At 36.3% G+C, this 16,572-nt stretch overlaps 1 protein-coding gene across 4 annotated transcripts in view; it reads right to left on the bottom strand.

Moving 5' to 3' along the window:
* SCYL2 (SCY1 like pseudokinase 2) overlaps window positions 1–16,572 on the bottom strand; it is an 82,009-nt gene that overhangs the window by 37,891 nt on the left and 27,546 nt on the right. For all 4 annotated transcript variants that reach the window (XM_043966631.1, XM_043966629.1, XM_043966632.1 and 1 more), the window contains exon 3: window positions 5,207–5,364. In XM_043966631.1, coding sequence (XP_043822566.1) covers window positions 5,207–5,364 — 158 coding nt within the window. The remainder of the gene's footprint in view (window positions 1–5,206; window positions 5,365–16,572) is intronic.

Below are 16,572 nucleotides of genomic sequence, written 5' to 3'. Positions count from 1 at the left end.
GTGCTGATAAACACCACTCCCACGAGGGAGTGTACAGGTGGCATACGAGTGGGCTAGAGGACTTTTGAGAAAGGACACATTGTTGAGAGCCTGAATTACTAAAGAGAATGAGCTTCTTTAAGCTAGGGCTAAGCCACCTTTCAGGAAAGACAAGAACTGGAGAAAATGAAGTCACTTCAGTTGCAGTGAAGAGCTTGAGCTAAGATGATGTATGGGGCAAACTGCCTCAGTTTACCCAAATAACTCGAGGAGACTACCAAGTCAAACAGAGACAGATTTATTACATTCCCATGGGAATGGGCAAACTCAATGCCTGAGCCGCAGTAGCTAATACGTGCCATGACCTTTTATAGGAATGTTAGGGGGGGAAGTCCCCATGCACACTGGGGCGAGCTCACAATCTAACAGCCAATCCTGTCTCAGCCAGGGTGCATGTTTAGCTCGTGATCAATGTATGGAGACATGCATACGTGTTCCAGGAACAAGGGGGAAAAGGGGAGGGGGAACAAGGTCAAACCAAAGGAAGAGGGAATGGGGGAGTGACAGTCAGATGTTTCAGATCTCACAGTTCTCACTGACTCCCCTCTCCAGGCCCCCATCTCTAAAGATATTCAACTTGAATAACAGGAAGAGTCACTCAGGTGTTTCAGCACTGTTTTGTTGTCGTGTTAATTTTAGAAGGATGACAGGGTTAAAATTTATCTTTGGCTATATTGGGAAATCAAAGAAATAGAATAAAGAATAATCCATTGTTGGGACTTTAGGGTCAAGGGGATTCTGCTCTGAGAAAAAGAGACATATCACTTAATATCTGGTCTCAACTTAATTGCCACATCCTGTGCCCAGCCCCATCCTTTCTTCTTGAGTCCCGAGTATTGAATTGGTGGGCAAACTCCCCGACCCACTCAACAGGGACTGGGGTTCTGACACATGATGGATTCCAGATAAAACTAAAATGTACCTGACAAGTAGGGAGACTGAGCAGAAGTAAAAATACTGTTAATTGGCAATAAAACTTAAAGCAGACACTGAGAATTTGACAAGCAATAAACTTTTAAACTAACTATACTGGGGCAGGGCTGGGTATCTTCCAGACCCCATCCTCAGAGTTTAATCTGACTCAAATCCATAATCATCTCATACAATGACAAGGTAGAAATGCCCACAGTATGTCTGGGAAAAGATGAGTAAGACTAGACAGAGCAAGAAATCATGCATGAAGAAAAAGTATGGGGAACTTTGGGCCAAGATGTTTGCCTGAACATTGAGGCAGCCCTTTTCCCACACTTACTCCATTAAAAACCTAAAAATAATACCAGATCAAATAAAGATCAAGAAATCCAATAAGCAACTACATTAAATGGCTTTACCCATCCCCAAACTGCAGAAAAGGTCAGCCAAAAGTTGACAGGCAATAGAAAGGAGAGCTCTGCCAGGACTCTCAAGAGCCTACTCAGGCCAACAAGCCAGCAGCATTTCAGCGCATGCACCAGATACCAGCCAGTTACAATGAGATGTCAAATTGGGAGACCATGTAGGTGGATAAGGCTTTATCAGTGAGTAGGAGCCAGATTGCAGATGACTTTAAGTGTTAGACTAAATTTGTACTTTACTACTGAAGCTTCTTGAACATTGGAAAGCAAGAGTTTGACCCATATTTTAGGATAATCACTTTATCTGCTATGTGAAGGATGGATTAGAAAAGGGAAAGAATGGAAGTAGGGAGACCAATTAGGAGACTATAAGAGCAGTCCAATCAAAAACTGATGAGGGGGCCCTGTCTTCCCCAGGAAAATGCAAGCTCTTAAAGCCAGGGGGTATCCATTTTCCTTTGTATCCTCAGAACTTTAAGCATTTATTTCACTGAATGATAAAATAGGGTAAAAGTTGTATGAGTTCAGAGAAGAGAACAGATCCTTGACAAATTATAGAAATAAGTCCCTCATAACTCTGAGGTTACAAATCTGGTTGAGAGGAAAGGTGGTGGTGCTGCTCTCAAAAGAAAAAAATCAATAAATTAGGAAGTAAAGTTGGCAGGGAAGACAATGAATTTTGTTTTGAACAGTTAAGAGATCACTGGTAACCTTGGAAAATTAAGAGCACTGGGAACACTGGACAAGAGCTTTTCCTTCACGTGGTAGGGTCAGAAGTCATACTGGCAAGTCTTGAGAAGTACATTTTAAATAAAAACAATAGTGAAAGATTTAAACTTTGATCAATGCAATGACCAATGACAATTTCAGAGGACCAAAGATGAAGAAGCATCCATCTCCCTTGAACTCAAGATGAAACATCTATTTTTTGACACAGGCAAAGTAGAAATCTGTTTTCCTTGGCTATGAGCATCTATTACAAAGGCTTTGTTATTCCCCCCACACACACATGGGGAGCAGAGATGAGATGGAAAAGATAACAGCAATCAGACAGAAGACAAAGAAAAGAAAGGAGGGTCACCAAGACAGGTTTTTTAAAATACACAGAAGAGAATAGGGGCCAAAAGAAAACAGAAAAATAGGACAGCTATGAAAGTTAATGTGGGGGCAGCTAGATGGTGCAGTGGATAGAGCACTGGCCCTGGATTCAGGAGGACCTGAGTTCAAATTTGACCTCAGACACTTGACACTTACTAGCTGTGTGACCCTGGACAAGTCACTTAACCCCAATTGCCTCACCAAAAAAAAAAGAAAGTTAATGTGGAATTTATTATAAAGAAAAACTATGTTGTACTTTCAAGGAAAAGAAAACTGTACACAGCAGAAATTCACAATTTCATATAGAATCCTTTTTCTATTTTACTTCGTATTTGAAAATGTTCCTTTTACCTGGTGTTGATTAAGTTTAGAATAAATTATGTAAAAAATACACAGAAGAGAGCAAATTTTAAGTTCAGAAGGAGACACAGAGCCAGCTACTGCTACTGTAATACAAAACAGAATTAAAAAAAAGGCTGTAATAGAGCTCCTCGGTGTCAGATGCAAGCCTTTTTTCTGCTCTTTCTATAAGGATATGTTTGTGTTAGTTGAAGTTTGTTATATCATAACAGAAAAGACAATTTTAAACAGTGTTTAGAATTGAGCACATGGTGAGGAAATGGGGAAACCAAACAAACAATTCTTTCTAGGAGTGTGACAGTGAAAAAGAGGAGAAGAGCTTGAGAGAAAGAAGGATCAAGCGAAAATGTTTTAAGAAAGGAGAAGACCTTAGCATGACTTTAGGCATTGCCTAAAGGAGAAGTAATAGGCAAAGAACCAGAAGAAGATAGAAAAGGAAGGAGACAATTAGTGGTCCAAGTTCATGGCAGATGCCAGAGGGACTAAATGAAAAGAATAAATAAATGGGTTTGCCACAACAAGGAAAGGACCACGTCTTCCTCAGAGAAAGGCATTAATGAAGGGAGGATTTGCAGCATGAAGGAAAGATGAGGGAGGTAAACAAGAGGACCTGAATATTCTAAGTACAGGAGAGGAAAGGAGGGGGAAAAGAAGGAAGAAGAGAAGACAAAAATATCTACTGATAGAAAAAGACATGTAAGAGACCTCAGCAGTTTGAGAAATGAAAAGGTTTAGAACAGGTTTAGAATGCAGTGAGAGTTCATCCAAGAAGATCAATAGGTACAACTGCACAGAAATGAGAATCCTGTGAGTGGACTCATCTGTCACAGTGGGATGGCTTCTTCCAGTGGTGTTCACATAAGATGGCTTAGATCTCAGTGAAATCAAGATCATCTGCTGACAAGGAGAGCATGCAAGTGAGGATTGGAAACTTAAAAAGTGTGAAAAAGATTTGCAATAATCAGGAAATATGATAGAGAATCAACCATGGGTAAATAAAAGGATGGCAGAATAGCTGTGAGAGTCCAACTGAGACTATGATGAGTTTGTAGTGGACAATATATCTTTAGAACTTGCCAGAGCAGGAGTTCTTAAATGTTTTTTTGTGTTGTGGACCCCTTGAAAGTCTGGTGAAGCTTATGGACCCCTTCTCCAAATAATGCTTTAAAACAATTGAAGGAAATGTCACATTTCAGATAGAGATTATTGAAAACAAAGATTAGTTTTTCACCCTATACTATAGTTCATAGACCCTCCTCAAATCTGGACCATGCATCCCAAGTTAAGAACACACTTTTAGAGCAAGACTTGGCAATCCAAGAAAACAGGTAAAGGAGAGAGATTAAAAAGTGACCAGTCATGAACTGGTAAAACATAAAGTAAAAGGATGAAGAAAATCTAGAGTGCTAGAGAGAGCAACACCACAATGTTTGGTCTTAAAGTCAGACAAAAGTAGAATTAAGCTGATGAGAGGAAGATGCTGAATAAACCAAGTTTTCAATCAATATAAAGAATAGGTTTAATAGGTCTGAAGGAATAGCAGAAATGACATATAAGATGTTTGGATTGGAGAAACTCCAAGTTCTAGATCAGAGCAATTTTGTCAGAAATATCATTTTCATCATGTCATGCTCCCAGAACCTCCTGTTCAATTACTTCATATTTTCTATTGTATTTCATTCAAACTCCTCTGCCAAGGTCTCAGGGAATCATATAATCTGTACCCACTGTAGTTCTTTTTCCCACTATCTCCAGCATCTCTCTCATCTAGTAAAACTTACTGTCTCTTCTATATTGCAAACACACCACACTCAGTGCCACTTCCGTCTATCTGTATGTTCCTGCTATTCCCCCTTCATACACCTAAAATATTTTCCTTTCCTCTTCTTCAGTCACCAAGATCATTCTTGTCTTCCAAGCCTTATCTTCTTCCTGACTGGCTTTGGCTCAGTTCTCTCCCTTCTGAGTATTCCTATGACACTGAGGCACCACCAATTTAGTCATAAGAGTTTTCTAGCAGTTTTCTATTTGTTGTCTCCTCTCCTTAAGCCACTTAAGGGAAAGGACTGTGTCATGTAACTTCCGTATTATCCATTATGCCTAGAACAATACTAATAACCCAGTAGGCTCTGAAAGGCTTATCCACTCAGTCTTAAGAAAAGTCTTTATTGATATCAATTCTTCCTACAATTCTTCATTCACAAAGATAGATCAAAAAATTCTTAGGTTACAACATTTAAACTTTTCACCAGTTTCTAGGGCTCAAATTGTAAGAACTTCCATTTGTATTATTACTTCAAATTTTGTAAAGAGATTCAAAATATAAGATAATTAAATCACTTTATTAGGTCTGTTTAAGCTATATAAAATTTTACCTGGATTCTTCTAAAGGATGCTGGACAGTAAGAAGTCGAGGGTGTCGAAGCCGGGTTAACTGTTGGACTCCTCGTTTCAGAGAATCAATGATCTGATCTTTTTCAAATTTTTGATATTTGTCAATCTGCTTTTTATCAAAGACGAAAACAGCCACTTCCTAATAAAAAAAGTTATATGTAACTAACTTTAGTCAGAGATATATACAAGCAGTACACATTTGTGTGACAATAGCTTATCTAACATAAATACAATAAAAACTATGATCACAAAAGTTGTGTTGGACAATAGATACTACACAAATTTGAAATAGAATATATTTTTTTTCTAAAGCAAAATCCATTGTTTGGTTTTTTTGGTTTTGGGGGCAGGGCAATGAGGGTTAAGTGACTTAACCAGGGTCACACAGCTAGTACATGTTAAGTGTCTGAGGCTGGATTTGAACTCAGGTACTCCTGAATCAGGGCTGGTGCTTTATCCACTGCACTATCTAGCTGCCCCAATCCATTGTACTTGATTGGAGAAAAGCCAACTTATTTGGAAAAAAAAGTCTACCTATAACAAATCTGAATAATTTAAAAGTATGAGACACAAATGCTTTATCTTACGAGAAGGAAAATATCATTTTTCCTGCTTTTAAAGTTTCTGATATCACATGCAAAATTAAAGTATGTAATGTGCTTATTTATCCTTTCATCTATCGTAAATGTTAACTTACCCAGAATCAAAAAAGTGAAATAAATGTTTCACAATACTACATAATAGGTGTTTATAATGCTCAAAAGAGAAAACATCTTTATATATGCATGGCCATATTGCCTCCTTTTAATCCCAGTCCAAACCTGCTCCAGATCAAGACCAAGCCAGGGGTCAGTAAAAAACTGCTCCCTTACCTTTTCTTGATTTTCATCTTTCACAGCTTACCCAAAGCTGACTGCAATTTAAAAACGATGTATGTATATATGTGTATATATGCATACATACTGTTCCCTTAAGAAAGCATCTGCCCTCCCCCTTCTATTTGTGAGTCAAATACATTTCTACTATTTCTGACAGTGTGTGAGTAATGCTAATGATCCTCCTACACTGTAGAACTGGAAAGCCCTAACTCTAGAATAAAATTAACTGAAAGAACCTATACTATCACCCTCTTAAGACACTTGAAAATTATTCAGAAACCACATTCAAAGCTTCATTAAAATATCCTCCCTTAAAATAAGTCTATTTTCCTGAAGCATTTTAGAAATTATTTTTTGTTTTAAATACTCATTGCTAATTTAATAATACAATAAAAGTATTACTTTCTATCATATATGTGTATTTATATTGTATTTCTATCATATTATGGATTAAATATAATTTTATGAGTTAACACAGAAAACTAACCACAATTTATAATACTGTTTTCAATGAGAAAATACATTCCAAATCCCAACAAGTGACCTGACATATAAAGGAATTATTTTAACAGCCTGCTTTTAAGTTGAAGTTTCACAATTAATTATGAAATGATGCAGAATTTTATAATTCTCTGACAAGCGGTAATCAATATATGGGATAATTAATTCTCAGTAATTAGGATATTCAATTCATCAGAAAATCTCATTCCCCAAAGGTCACATGTAGATCACTGAAGCAAACACTGATTGTTTCTTTATAACATATGGCACACATTTTTAAGAAACTTGGCCAAAAGGCTAGACAAACAGGGTGAGAGTTAACTATAAAAGCTACAGGTTGATCTTATTTCAAACTTTAAAAGAACAGCAAGTCATACATAACAGATTGGTAAATTTCTGTATAATTTTCTTCCAATTAACTATTTATATACAAATATTCTCTCTAATTTAGTGTTAAACTTTGGAATAAAAATCAAAATTAGTTAAAATAAAAAGAAACTTGGCCAAGAATTTTTTTCAAAAGATAAGGGACTTTCCACTCTTTTTTAATTCATAAGATTTAGCCTAAATAAAGTAATTTGATGCATTTCTAATTCTACTCCTGAGTTAGAAAGGCAAAAGTATTTGAAACTCTTAAATTCACAATACTTTTTTTTTTTTACATAACAGTGATAAAATATTAGGATCATAGGATCAGAGATTTAGAGCTGGAAAGAACCCAACTGTCACCTAGTTAAACCCTCTCATTATAAAGATGATGAAATTGAGGCCCACTGAGGTCAAATGACTTGCCTAAAGTCATATAAGTAGCATGTGGCAGAGCTAGGATTATAATTTATTTTAACGTAAAGTAAAAATTGGAAGTTATCTGATATTAATATATTATTGTCATATGATCCAAAGTTACTCTAAGAAACAAAAATGATTTTTTAACAGCAGTATTCTTTCTGGTGATGCTATATGGCTACAATCCACAGACTACCCCAATCTCTAGAGTCAAAGTAGGTGCCACCTCAAGTCTACACAGAGAAAGACCACCCGGAGAGTAAGTAGTATGTGGCATATTAGCAACAGTAGGTTACATGGCAAAAAGAGGCATTTAAAAATATCCACCAAATGTTTAATTGGAAAAAAAAGTGGGGTGGTCATAATATTGAGAACTATAGGTCATACACTAATACTTAAGGAATGTTATAAGATGTTGGGGAAGTACACTAAGTTGCTTCTACCAGGGGGATCTGTGAGAGGGCAAGAACAGGAAGAACTGAGATGGCTGCCCTACTGGAAATGGCATCATCACATCAATGGAACCACAGATCTACCAAAATATCATGAAGTTCCCACATGGCCCATATTTTTCCTCACTGTAATTGACTTATTTCCCTTGACTACACAGGCAAAAGTAGTGGTTAAAAATACTTTAAAGGATCACCAAATATGATTCCTTCACTAAAGCCAGAATGTCTTTGAGTCACTATAATTAATGACCTAGATGCATAAGTTTTTGTGTCTCATGATCATTCACGTGCATTATCCTATTTTAGAGAAAAATGTTCTGTCACATTTTATAAATGCATCTAATTTAAATGTGCTTGGTTTTTCAAGTTGTTACGTCTTTGTTGAACTGCTTCTTTTTTCCTTTTAATTCTTTATTAGAAAGGATGGGTGGAAAAAAATAATTTTTAAAAAAATTTTTAAAAATTAAAAGAAAAAGGATGGGTGGGAAAAGGGGGGATTTATAAATGAAAGTGTTGTAAAAGCAAAAAACTAATAAAAAGGAAAGAAAATCACGTCACTTAAAACATCTCATTAAAAGATAATTTTTTAAAAAGTCATCCTCATAGTAATCCATTCATTCATTTGACATTTGTTAAGCACCTACTATGATTATTGTTTTCATTCACAAAATTCTTTTCAATGTTTCTTTGATTTGTTCTTTGACCCACTCATAATTAAGTATTTTGGTGCTAAGTCTCAATTTGGGTCTGTCCTTTGTGCTCCCTAAATTGATTACTATTTTTATTGCATTATAGTCTATAAAGGATATATTTCTTATTTGTTTTTCTATATTTGACCTGTGTGCCCTAACAATCAATTTTTGTAAAAGTTCCAGGTAATGCTGAGAATACATATATTCTTGAGCAGTGCCTTTTAGAAGAAGCTGTTAAGTTCTTTGGCTGTAGTGCTACATTTTCTTTTTTATCTTTCTGTTAGACTTATCCATCACTGAGAGGAACACAATGAAATTTCCAGTCACTGTATTACTACTATCTTTGTATTCTGTAGCTCAGTTAAATTGTCTCCTTAAGAATTTAGATCCTAGGGCAGCTAGATGGCACAGTGGATAGAGCACCGGCCTTGGAGTCAGGAGGACCTGAGTTCAAATCCGGCCTCAGACACTTAACACTTACTAGCTGTGTGACCCTGGGCAAGTCACTTAAGCCCAATTGCCTCACTTAAAAAAAAAAAAAGAATTTAGATGCTAAGGTTTTGGGACCATGTGGGAGTATTTTTTTTCCTTTTTTTTAAATTTATGGAATAAAAACAAGAATTTCTATAACATAATCCAATAAAAAAGATCTTATTTGTCCTTCATTCTCTAAGAGGACCATGACATCAGGGTGATGTTATGACTTGCAGTGAATTGGATTTTAAGTGAGAGAGGGCTGTGCAAGGTCACCAACCTCACTCTCTCCTCCAGAGCCATCTGGGGCCAGTGGCAAGATATCTATTAGGACAACTGGAGATGGCCCAGGATGTTTAAGGAAATTGGGGTTAACTGACTTGCCCAGAGTCACAAGTAAGTGTCTGAGGTGAGATTTGAACTCAGGTCTTACCAGTTTCAAGGTCAGTGCTCTATCCACTATGCCATCTCGGTGACCCTAATAAAAAAGATGATTGTATATCAAACTGCAAACCTAATATGCACAATGTGCTATTCCTTTCAATTATAGAACAATATTATCATGTAAATTTTTTCTCTCCCTCCACCTCTGCCCCTCATTTTTATTCTGTAGAAGTCTGTGCAATTTAAATGTTTCTTATAAGCAACCGGTTGCAGGATTTTTTTTTATCATTCTTTTTCATTTTATTGGACTAATCTATTCACATTTAAAGTTATTAGTTAGATTTTTGTTTTCCTCCATTCGTGGCTAATATTCCATTTTCCTTATTGGTATTTTTTCTCTCTTCTTCTGTAAGCACAATACTATATCTTTTCAGCTATTTTAATTTGGTCTATTTTAAAATAACTTTATTCCCCTCAAGCTCTCTTTCATCTAACTTGTTAGTTCTTTCTCCAGTTTTTTTTTATTAGTTTTTCTTCCTCATTTTTAACTATTAAATTCTTCCCCTTTTTTATCCTTTCAGTTAAGTAGTCAAGGAGAATTTCTTTGTCTCTCCCCACTTTCAATTTGTTTTGTTCATTAGTTTTTGAAATTTCATTTTTGACCTCTTCTCAAAAGACTTTTTTTCCCCCTCACTCACTTCTTTAACTTCTCTTTATATTCTAGATTTTTATTCTTTGATTCGTGACCGGTCTACTTATTTATTCTTCTTTAGTCTCTACACATATTCCGCATGGAATTAAGGCTTCTAAGATACCTATTTTATGTTCCTTCTTCTAAACAGTTTATTATCATTTTGTAGATCTTGCCCTGACACTTTTTTCCTGTAGTGTCTAATAGTTAGAAATGCTAATTCCTAAAGGTGATGGAGAGAATAGTGCCCCATGATAGGTATTTTCCTATGCCCTTGATTATTGTACTTTGTACTCCCCTTAGTAAATTATTTGGCTTGAAATTTCCTTTCTAGGTCTATGTCCTTCATCTTCCCCACTCTTCTGAGTATCAGTTGCCCCAAAGGGCTCTGATTCCTCTTCTCCTGAGACAGAATGTATCTCTCTCAGCACTAAAAATCTCAGGATTTTAAATTCAGGATCACAGCCAATGTAAGGTCTCCGTCTCCCTTTTGTCCTATTAGAAGACTCACCAATGGTACCCCTGCCCACTTTTGAAACAGAACCCCCCCTTTCCTTATCCCTTTTTCAATCCCTCTCTGTCTCCTTATCTATTTTCCAGGAAGCTTTCTTAACCTAAGAGATTATAGGAGCTGTATTCTTCTCATTTTTAGCTTCTGACTTTAATCAAGCACATCACATCTTCACCTTTTATCTTTTTCCCCCACTCCCCCCTTGTTTATACCCTCCTGTTCAAAGCAAAAAATAACAATTCACCTGTAGGTGGGGTATTATGAGATTTAGTCAATGACGTTTCAGGTCTGTCATTTCTCTACCATGACTTCAATGAGACTTCTGCTTTCACCCATATCTCCTCCTATACACATTCAGAAATACATTTCTCTATGGTTTATTTGTTGTTGCCCTTGATTGCTATATTTCTTTACTCATCTTGTATTTCTCTTATCTGGGATGTTGAGAGGCAAATAATTTTATCAGGTCTGATTTTCTTTCTAGAAATGTTCTAGAAATGTCTCTTCAACTGAACATCCATTGTTTTTCATTTATGGTTAGGCTCAGATTTGCAGGGTATAGCATGTAGGGCTGCATCCTAAGCTCCTTTGAGCTTAAGAACATGTTTTGCTTCTTTCTGCAGTTTCTGTTGAGTTTAAAATTGTCTTATGTTATTTGAATTTCCTTTCCTTTATATCTGAAGGTCTCTGTGCTCAAGATGTGTTGTTTGTCAGTGGAAATGTTAAATTTAATCATTAAAGTTCTTGGAATTTACAGTGTAGTGTTTTTTTTAATTAATAAAGTATTTTTCCCCGTTATATGTAAAGATAGTTCTCAACTTTTGTTTATACAAGCTTTCCAATTTCAGATTTTTCTCCCTCCCTCCCCTCCCTCCCCCCTTCCCTAGACAGCAGGTAATCTGGTATAAGTTTTTTATATATATATATATATATATATATATATATATATATATACACACACACACACACACACACACACACACATAATAACATTAAACATATTTCTGCATTAGTCATGTTATAAGAGAAAAATAATACAGTGTAGTTTTTTGTGGGTTTTTTTTTTGGGGGGTCAGGGGGTGATCTGTGTATTCTTTCAACTGGCACTTTATCTTGGGTTCTGGACAGTTATCTCAGATTATAGCATTCAGGTTTTTTGACCTGTCATGTTCTTCTGGGAGATATAAGAAATCTTTAAGTTACTTCTATATATCATGTCTTCAAGATCAATGTGGTTTACTTCTATGGAGAACATGCTTACTTTAAAGTTATTGCTTTTTGTTTCTCTTCTTCCAGATTATGAATGTGAATACATGGAAATGAAGAACAATCAGTTATCCCCTCTTTTGTTTCTGTGGTGAGACTTGCCACAATGGATTCAAATTTTTACCTCCTACAAATTATTTCAGCTGTGAAGGCCATAAATTATACTTTTACAATATTTATTTCTCCTCTAAACCATACAGGAACATCCTTCTGTGATTTCACACTCTCTTGGGCATCCACAGGGTCCTCTGCCACATCACAGGTCGATTCATTCACTGTCTTTTGTCTTGTAATACAAGACATAGATTCATAGATGTCTGAACTCTCTATTTATTGAGAGGCCATACTCCCTTCTGCTGTTAGTATCTTACTTATTGGTATAACTGCATATGCTAATGGTCTTATAATTAAGTTTTCTTCCTAAGTTTTAGTAACTGCAGTCTTTTTTCATTATTTTCCCCTGTTGTTCACTTTATAACTCTCTCTCTCTCCTTCTGATCGTTTCCTTGGGAGGTTGGATCTCAGATTTCAGCGTCCTTCGACAAGAGGCAATTTATGGTTCTCCAGCTTCAGACTTTGCCCCATTGAGTTCTGGGGAGACAGAATTGGCTCCAAAAGGATACTGAGATCTTTCCCTTGAGTTTAGTGGAATGCCATATAGCCACACATGTGCCTTGTAGCCTTTCCTCCTTTCCTCTGGCCAAGCTCTGTTGGGGCACAGAGCCCCAACACTAGCACAGTCTGAGCAAACTTTTGTAGTTTGGATCTCTACAGCATGAGGTGGGTGTGGGGCAGGTTAGGGTGGAGTGTCAAGATACAGAGTTGAATTCTTTTGCAAGCTTGTGGGTCAGGCCACATATATATGGCCCTCCTACTGTGGGGTGATGAGGGAGGGGGTGTTCAATGAGTACATTAGGGGTTAGGGATTCTTCTGTTATTAGATCATCAAGTTTTTACCTCTGAGTTCCTGGTGGCCCAAACAATGGAGATAACTGAAACTGCTTTGTCTCTTGCACCTAATTCCTATTTTGGAGAGGTCTGAGAGGTCATGGGGAGCAAAAAAGGTTTAGTCCTCCATCTTGTTGATCATGTAATCTGGGACCCAATGTACATTCTAAAAAACCAACCCAGACCCTTCTTTAAATATTCCTGTGACTGCTCCTTCCTAGGACTACTTGAAAACTAGCAGTATATACCATTCCAATGACATTTAATCATATATTGCTTTGCATTATATTGTTCAATTTTTCATGTATAATGCACAGGGTAATAAAAAAAAATCTAGAAAAAACAACAATAACACCACCACAGCATGACAGATCAGAAAGACTGCCTGCCTGTTATCAATGCTAAATCAACATCCAGCTCTAACCCCAATTAAATTCCCCTCCAACTTGGCACTGTTTACATGACAGTATTTGTCTCCTAATCCAAAAACTAAAAATGCCAGCAACCAGCTTTTTCAATCCAACAATTCAATTTTAGGAACATTTACTAAATGCCAGATACTAGGGATATAAAGACAAAAATCCATGCTTTCAAGACATTTGCATTCTATGGAGGGGCTGGGGTGATTATAAAGTGAAAGAAAATATGCCGTGTAAACAGAGAAAAGTATGTGTGTGTGATTTTTTTAAAGAATTAAAACAATTAAGGGGATATCGAAAAAAGGCTTCCTTTAGGAAGATGTCTGAAAAGAGTCCTAAAAGAAGCCATACATTCTAAGAGGTGAAGAGGATAAAAGAGTGCATTTCAGACATAGGAGACAAACAATGCAAAGGGCAGGGAGACAAATAAATTGGGATTTATGTTAAAAGATGGATTGACCCAGCTGTTAAACCTGTGGACAAGACCTCCTCCTTTACACTAAGCTTTTTAAGGGTAGGGAGTATGTTTTCTTCTTTATATCCTTCACATCGTCATTTGTCATGATGGCTTGAACACAGATGGTACTTACACATCTGACTGTGTCAGGTGTTATTGGTAAAGGTTTTTAAACTAAAACAAAACAAGCATTTACTAAGCATCTACATGCTAGACACTGTGCTATGTACTGGAAAAAGACAAATCTGAAATAGTCCCTAGCTTCAGGAGTTTATATTCTACAAGTGATGAAACATATACAATATATAGGTGCATAGTAAAATAAAAATAGCTAAAGTTTGGGTATCTCATCTAATATGTACATGAAATAATTCTGCTTCCAGATCTGCCATTAATTAGCTGAATGATCTTGGGTCAGTACCTTGAATGTTCTGAGTCTCATTTTTATCTGTAATTTTCCAAGAGTAAATTAGACTTAAATATTTTAAGATAAGGCACTTTTAGGTAAACAGGCCACCCTCCAACAATAATGCTGTCTCCAATTCTTCAGTACTTTGGTAGATCTTGAGAGTATTGAAGGCAAATGATTCACTCTGTGGCCCACCTCTTCGTAAATACCTCCAAATGTGGCTGGGTTAGTCTTTGAACAACAATAGTCTGGGGCTGGGCCTGTCCTCCAGCTTGTATAGTACAATCTTTGAGAACCCAGAGCCACCTCCATAAAATGAACATTTTTATACATTTTATTAAGATAAAACTGAAATAAGTTTAAAAAGTTAGAATTACTGAAGACAGAGCCAGAAATGGCAGAAAGATAACTATAAATAGACAAGATAGTTAGATAGATTGAGAGATTGCGCTATGGTTTGCACAACACTTTCTTCATGACAACCCTGTGAGAGAAGTATTACACCTGCTTTACAGATGAGGAACCTGAGACATGGAGAAGAATTAAGTCTCCTGAGGTCTCATAGCTATAAAGTTCAATTAGAAATGACCCTGGTTGTTGTGTTTCCATATCTACTTTTTGTATTTCAATAAACTTGTCTTCTTAAACTACCATCAAATATATTTTTCAAAACCTAATGGAATTATTTCTTAGAAAATCAGTTATACTATTAAAATATGACAGATAATGAACTGCCATTTTGAAATGTTTCTCTAGACCAGCTTAATTATCTTAATAAGCTACATATAGAGGACCTGTATTTTTCTACCAGATACTAGTCAAGTAACACAAGGCAAGTCAGGCAACCTTTTTTTCAAGTATTTTATAACAGACCTTAATATTACTAGAGATCATTTAGACTGGCAAACAAAATCACAACTGCTCATTTCTGGCCTAAATGTTTTGATTAGCACGTTATTATTCTGCTTAGCAGGATGTTTTGCTTTGAAACCAAAAAAAGTAGAATATTTTCAATGCACGCAGTCCTTTAAACAAGAGAGTTGCCTGAAGCAATATGAGTATCAAATGGCATACCCAGAGTCACACAACAGGCACACAATATTAGCAAGGCAACACCTGTAAATACAGGAACCCTTGAGAAAAGAATTTGGATTCTGCCATATGGTGAGGCCTATGCCAACTCTACAGGTGGCACAGTGTATAAAACATGCTTAGCAATCAAATGTTTATTTCAGAACAATTTTTTCAACGAATCTCCATAATTATCATGTGAAAAATGATGGAAAGGGCTATGAAATCCCTAAAAGCAATCATGGCAACAGAAACAGATGTATCTGTCAGAATTATTTTGAAGCAGTCCTAAGAAACAAAAAGGTAAACTCCAAAAACATACACGTGACAGATTTGGTAATTTATAATAAATGTAATTTTTAAAAACTCAATAGAAAAGGACTATAAAACACAGAACAATTAGGTAAAGGTAGTCAGGTGGCACAATGAATAGAGTCAGGCCTGGAGTCAGAAAGACTCATCTTTCTGAATTCAAATCTAGTCTCAGACTACTAGCTTAGCTTTATGACCCTGGGCAAGATGCTGAACCCTGCTGGTGTCAGTTTCCTCACCTGTAAAATAAACTGGAAGAAATGGCAAACCACTGCCATATCTTTGCCAAGAAAACCCTAAATGGGGTCACAAGGAGTTGGACACGACTGAAATGACTGAAAAACACCTAGGCAAAAAGATTTCCATGAGGAAAAACCAATGTTTTCAGGAACATACTTTGATAGTTATCTTTTTTTATTTATTTTTTTGATGGGCAATGAGAGTTAAGTGACTTGCCCAGGGTCACACAGCTAGTAAGTGTCAAGTGTCTCAAATTTGAACTCAGCTCCTCCAGAATCCAGGGCTGGTATTTTATCCACTGCACCTCCTAGCTGCCCCCAATAATTATCTTTAAAAAAAAAAAAGACACATTATCTAAGTTAAAATTAAATCTTGTGACAATATCAGAGAGCTGCAAAAATTCATGAAATTAAATCTCACATAAGGAGACTACATACTTAGACTAAGTTAGAATGCCACTTTGATCTTCCAAATACTGTGGTTATTTGTTTGCTACAAGAAAAGTAGCAAAATTGATTTTCAAGGGTATAAAGAAATTTGTAGTGACCTTTTTTAATTGGAGGAAGGATTCAAAACTGTGATTTCACTGGTACAGCTAACCCCAATTTGGGAACTCTGTCAATACAGGCTGGCATCTTTTCACCATCTTAGAGAGCTTCCTGGGGCAATAATAATATTAAGTGACTTGACCAGAATCACACAACAAGTATGTGAAAGAGGCATCACTTTACCTCAGATCATCAAAACTCAGAGGTTAATGGGCTGCTCCTCCCTCTTTGCAAAATGTTCTTCTCTCAAAATACTTCATTAGCTCTTTTCAATATCACACTCTTCCAGAGAGGTGACTCTCGGCTTT

This window comes from Dromiciops gliroides, chromosome 5 (genome assembly GCF_019393635.1).
Source record: "Dromiciops gliroides isolate mDroGli1 chromosome 5, mDroGli1.pri, whole genome shotgun sequence".
NCBI lineage: Eukaryota > Metazoa > Chordata > Mammalia > Microbiotheria > Microbiotheriidae > Dromiciops > Dromiciops gliroides.
Note: the sequence above shows the minus strand (reverse complement) of the source record. Positions and strands in the feature narration are given on the sequence as shown.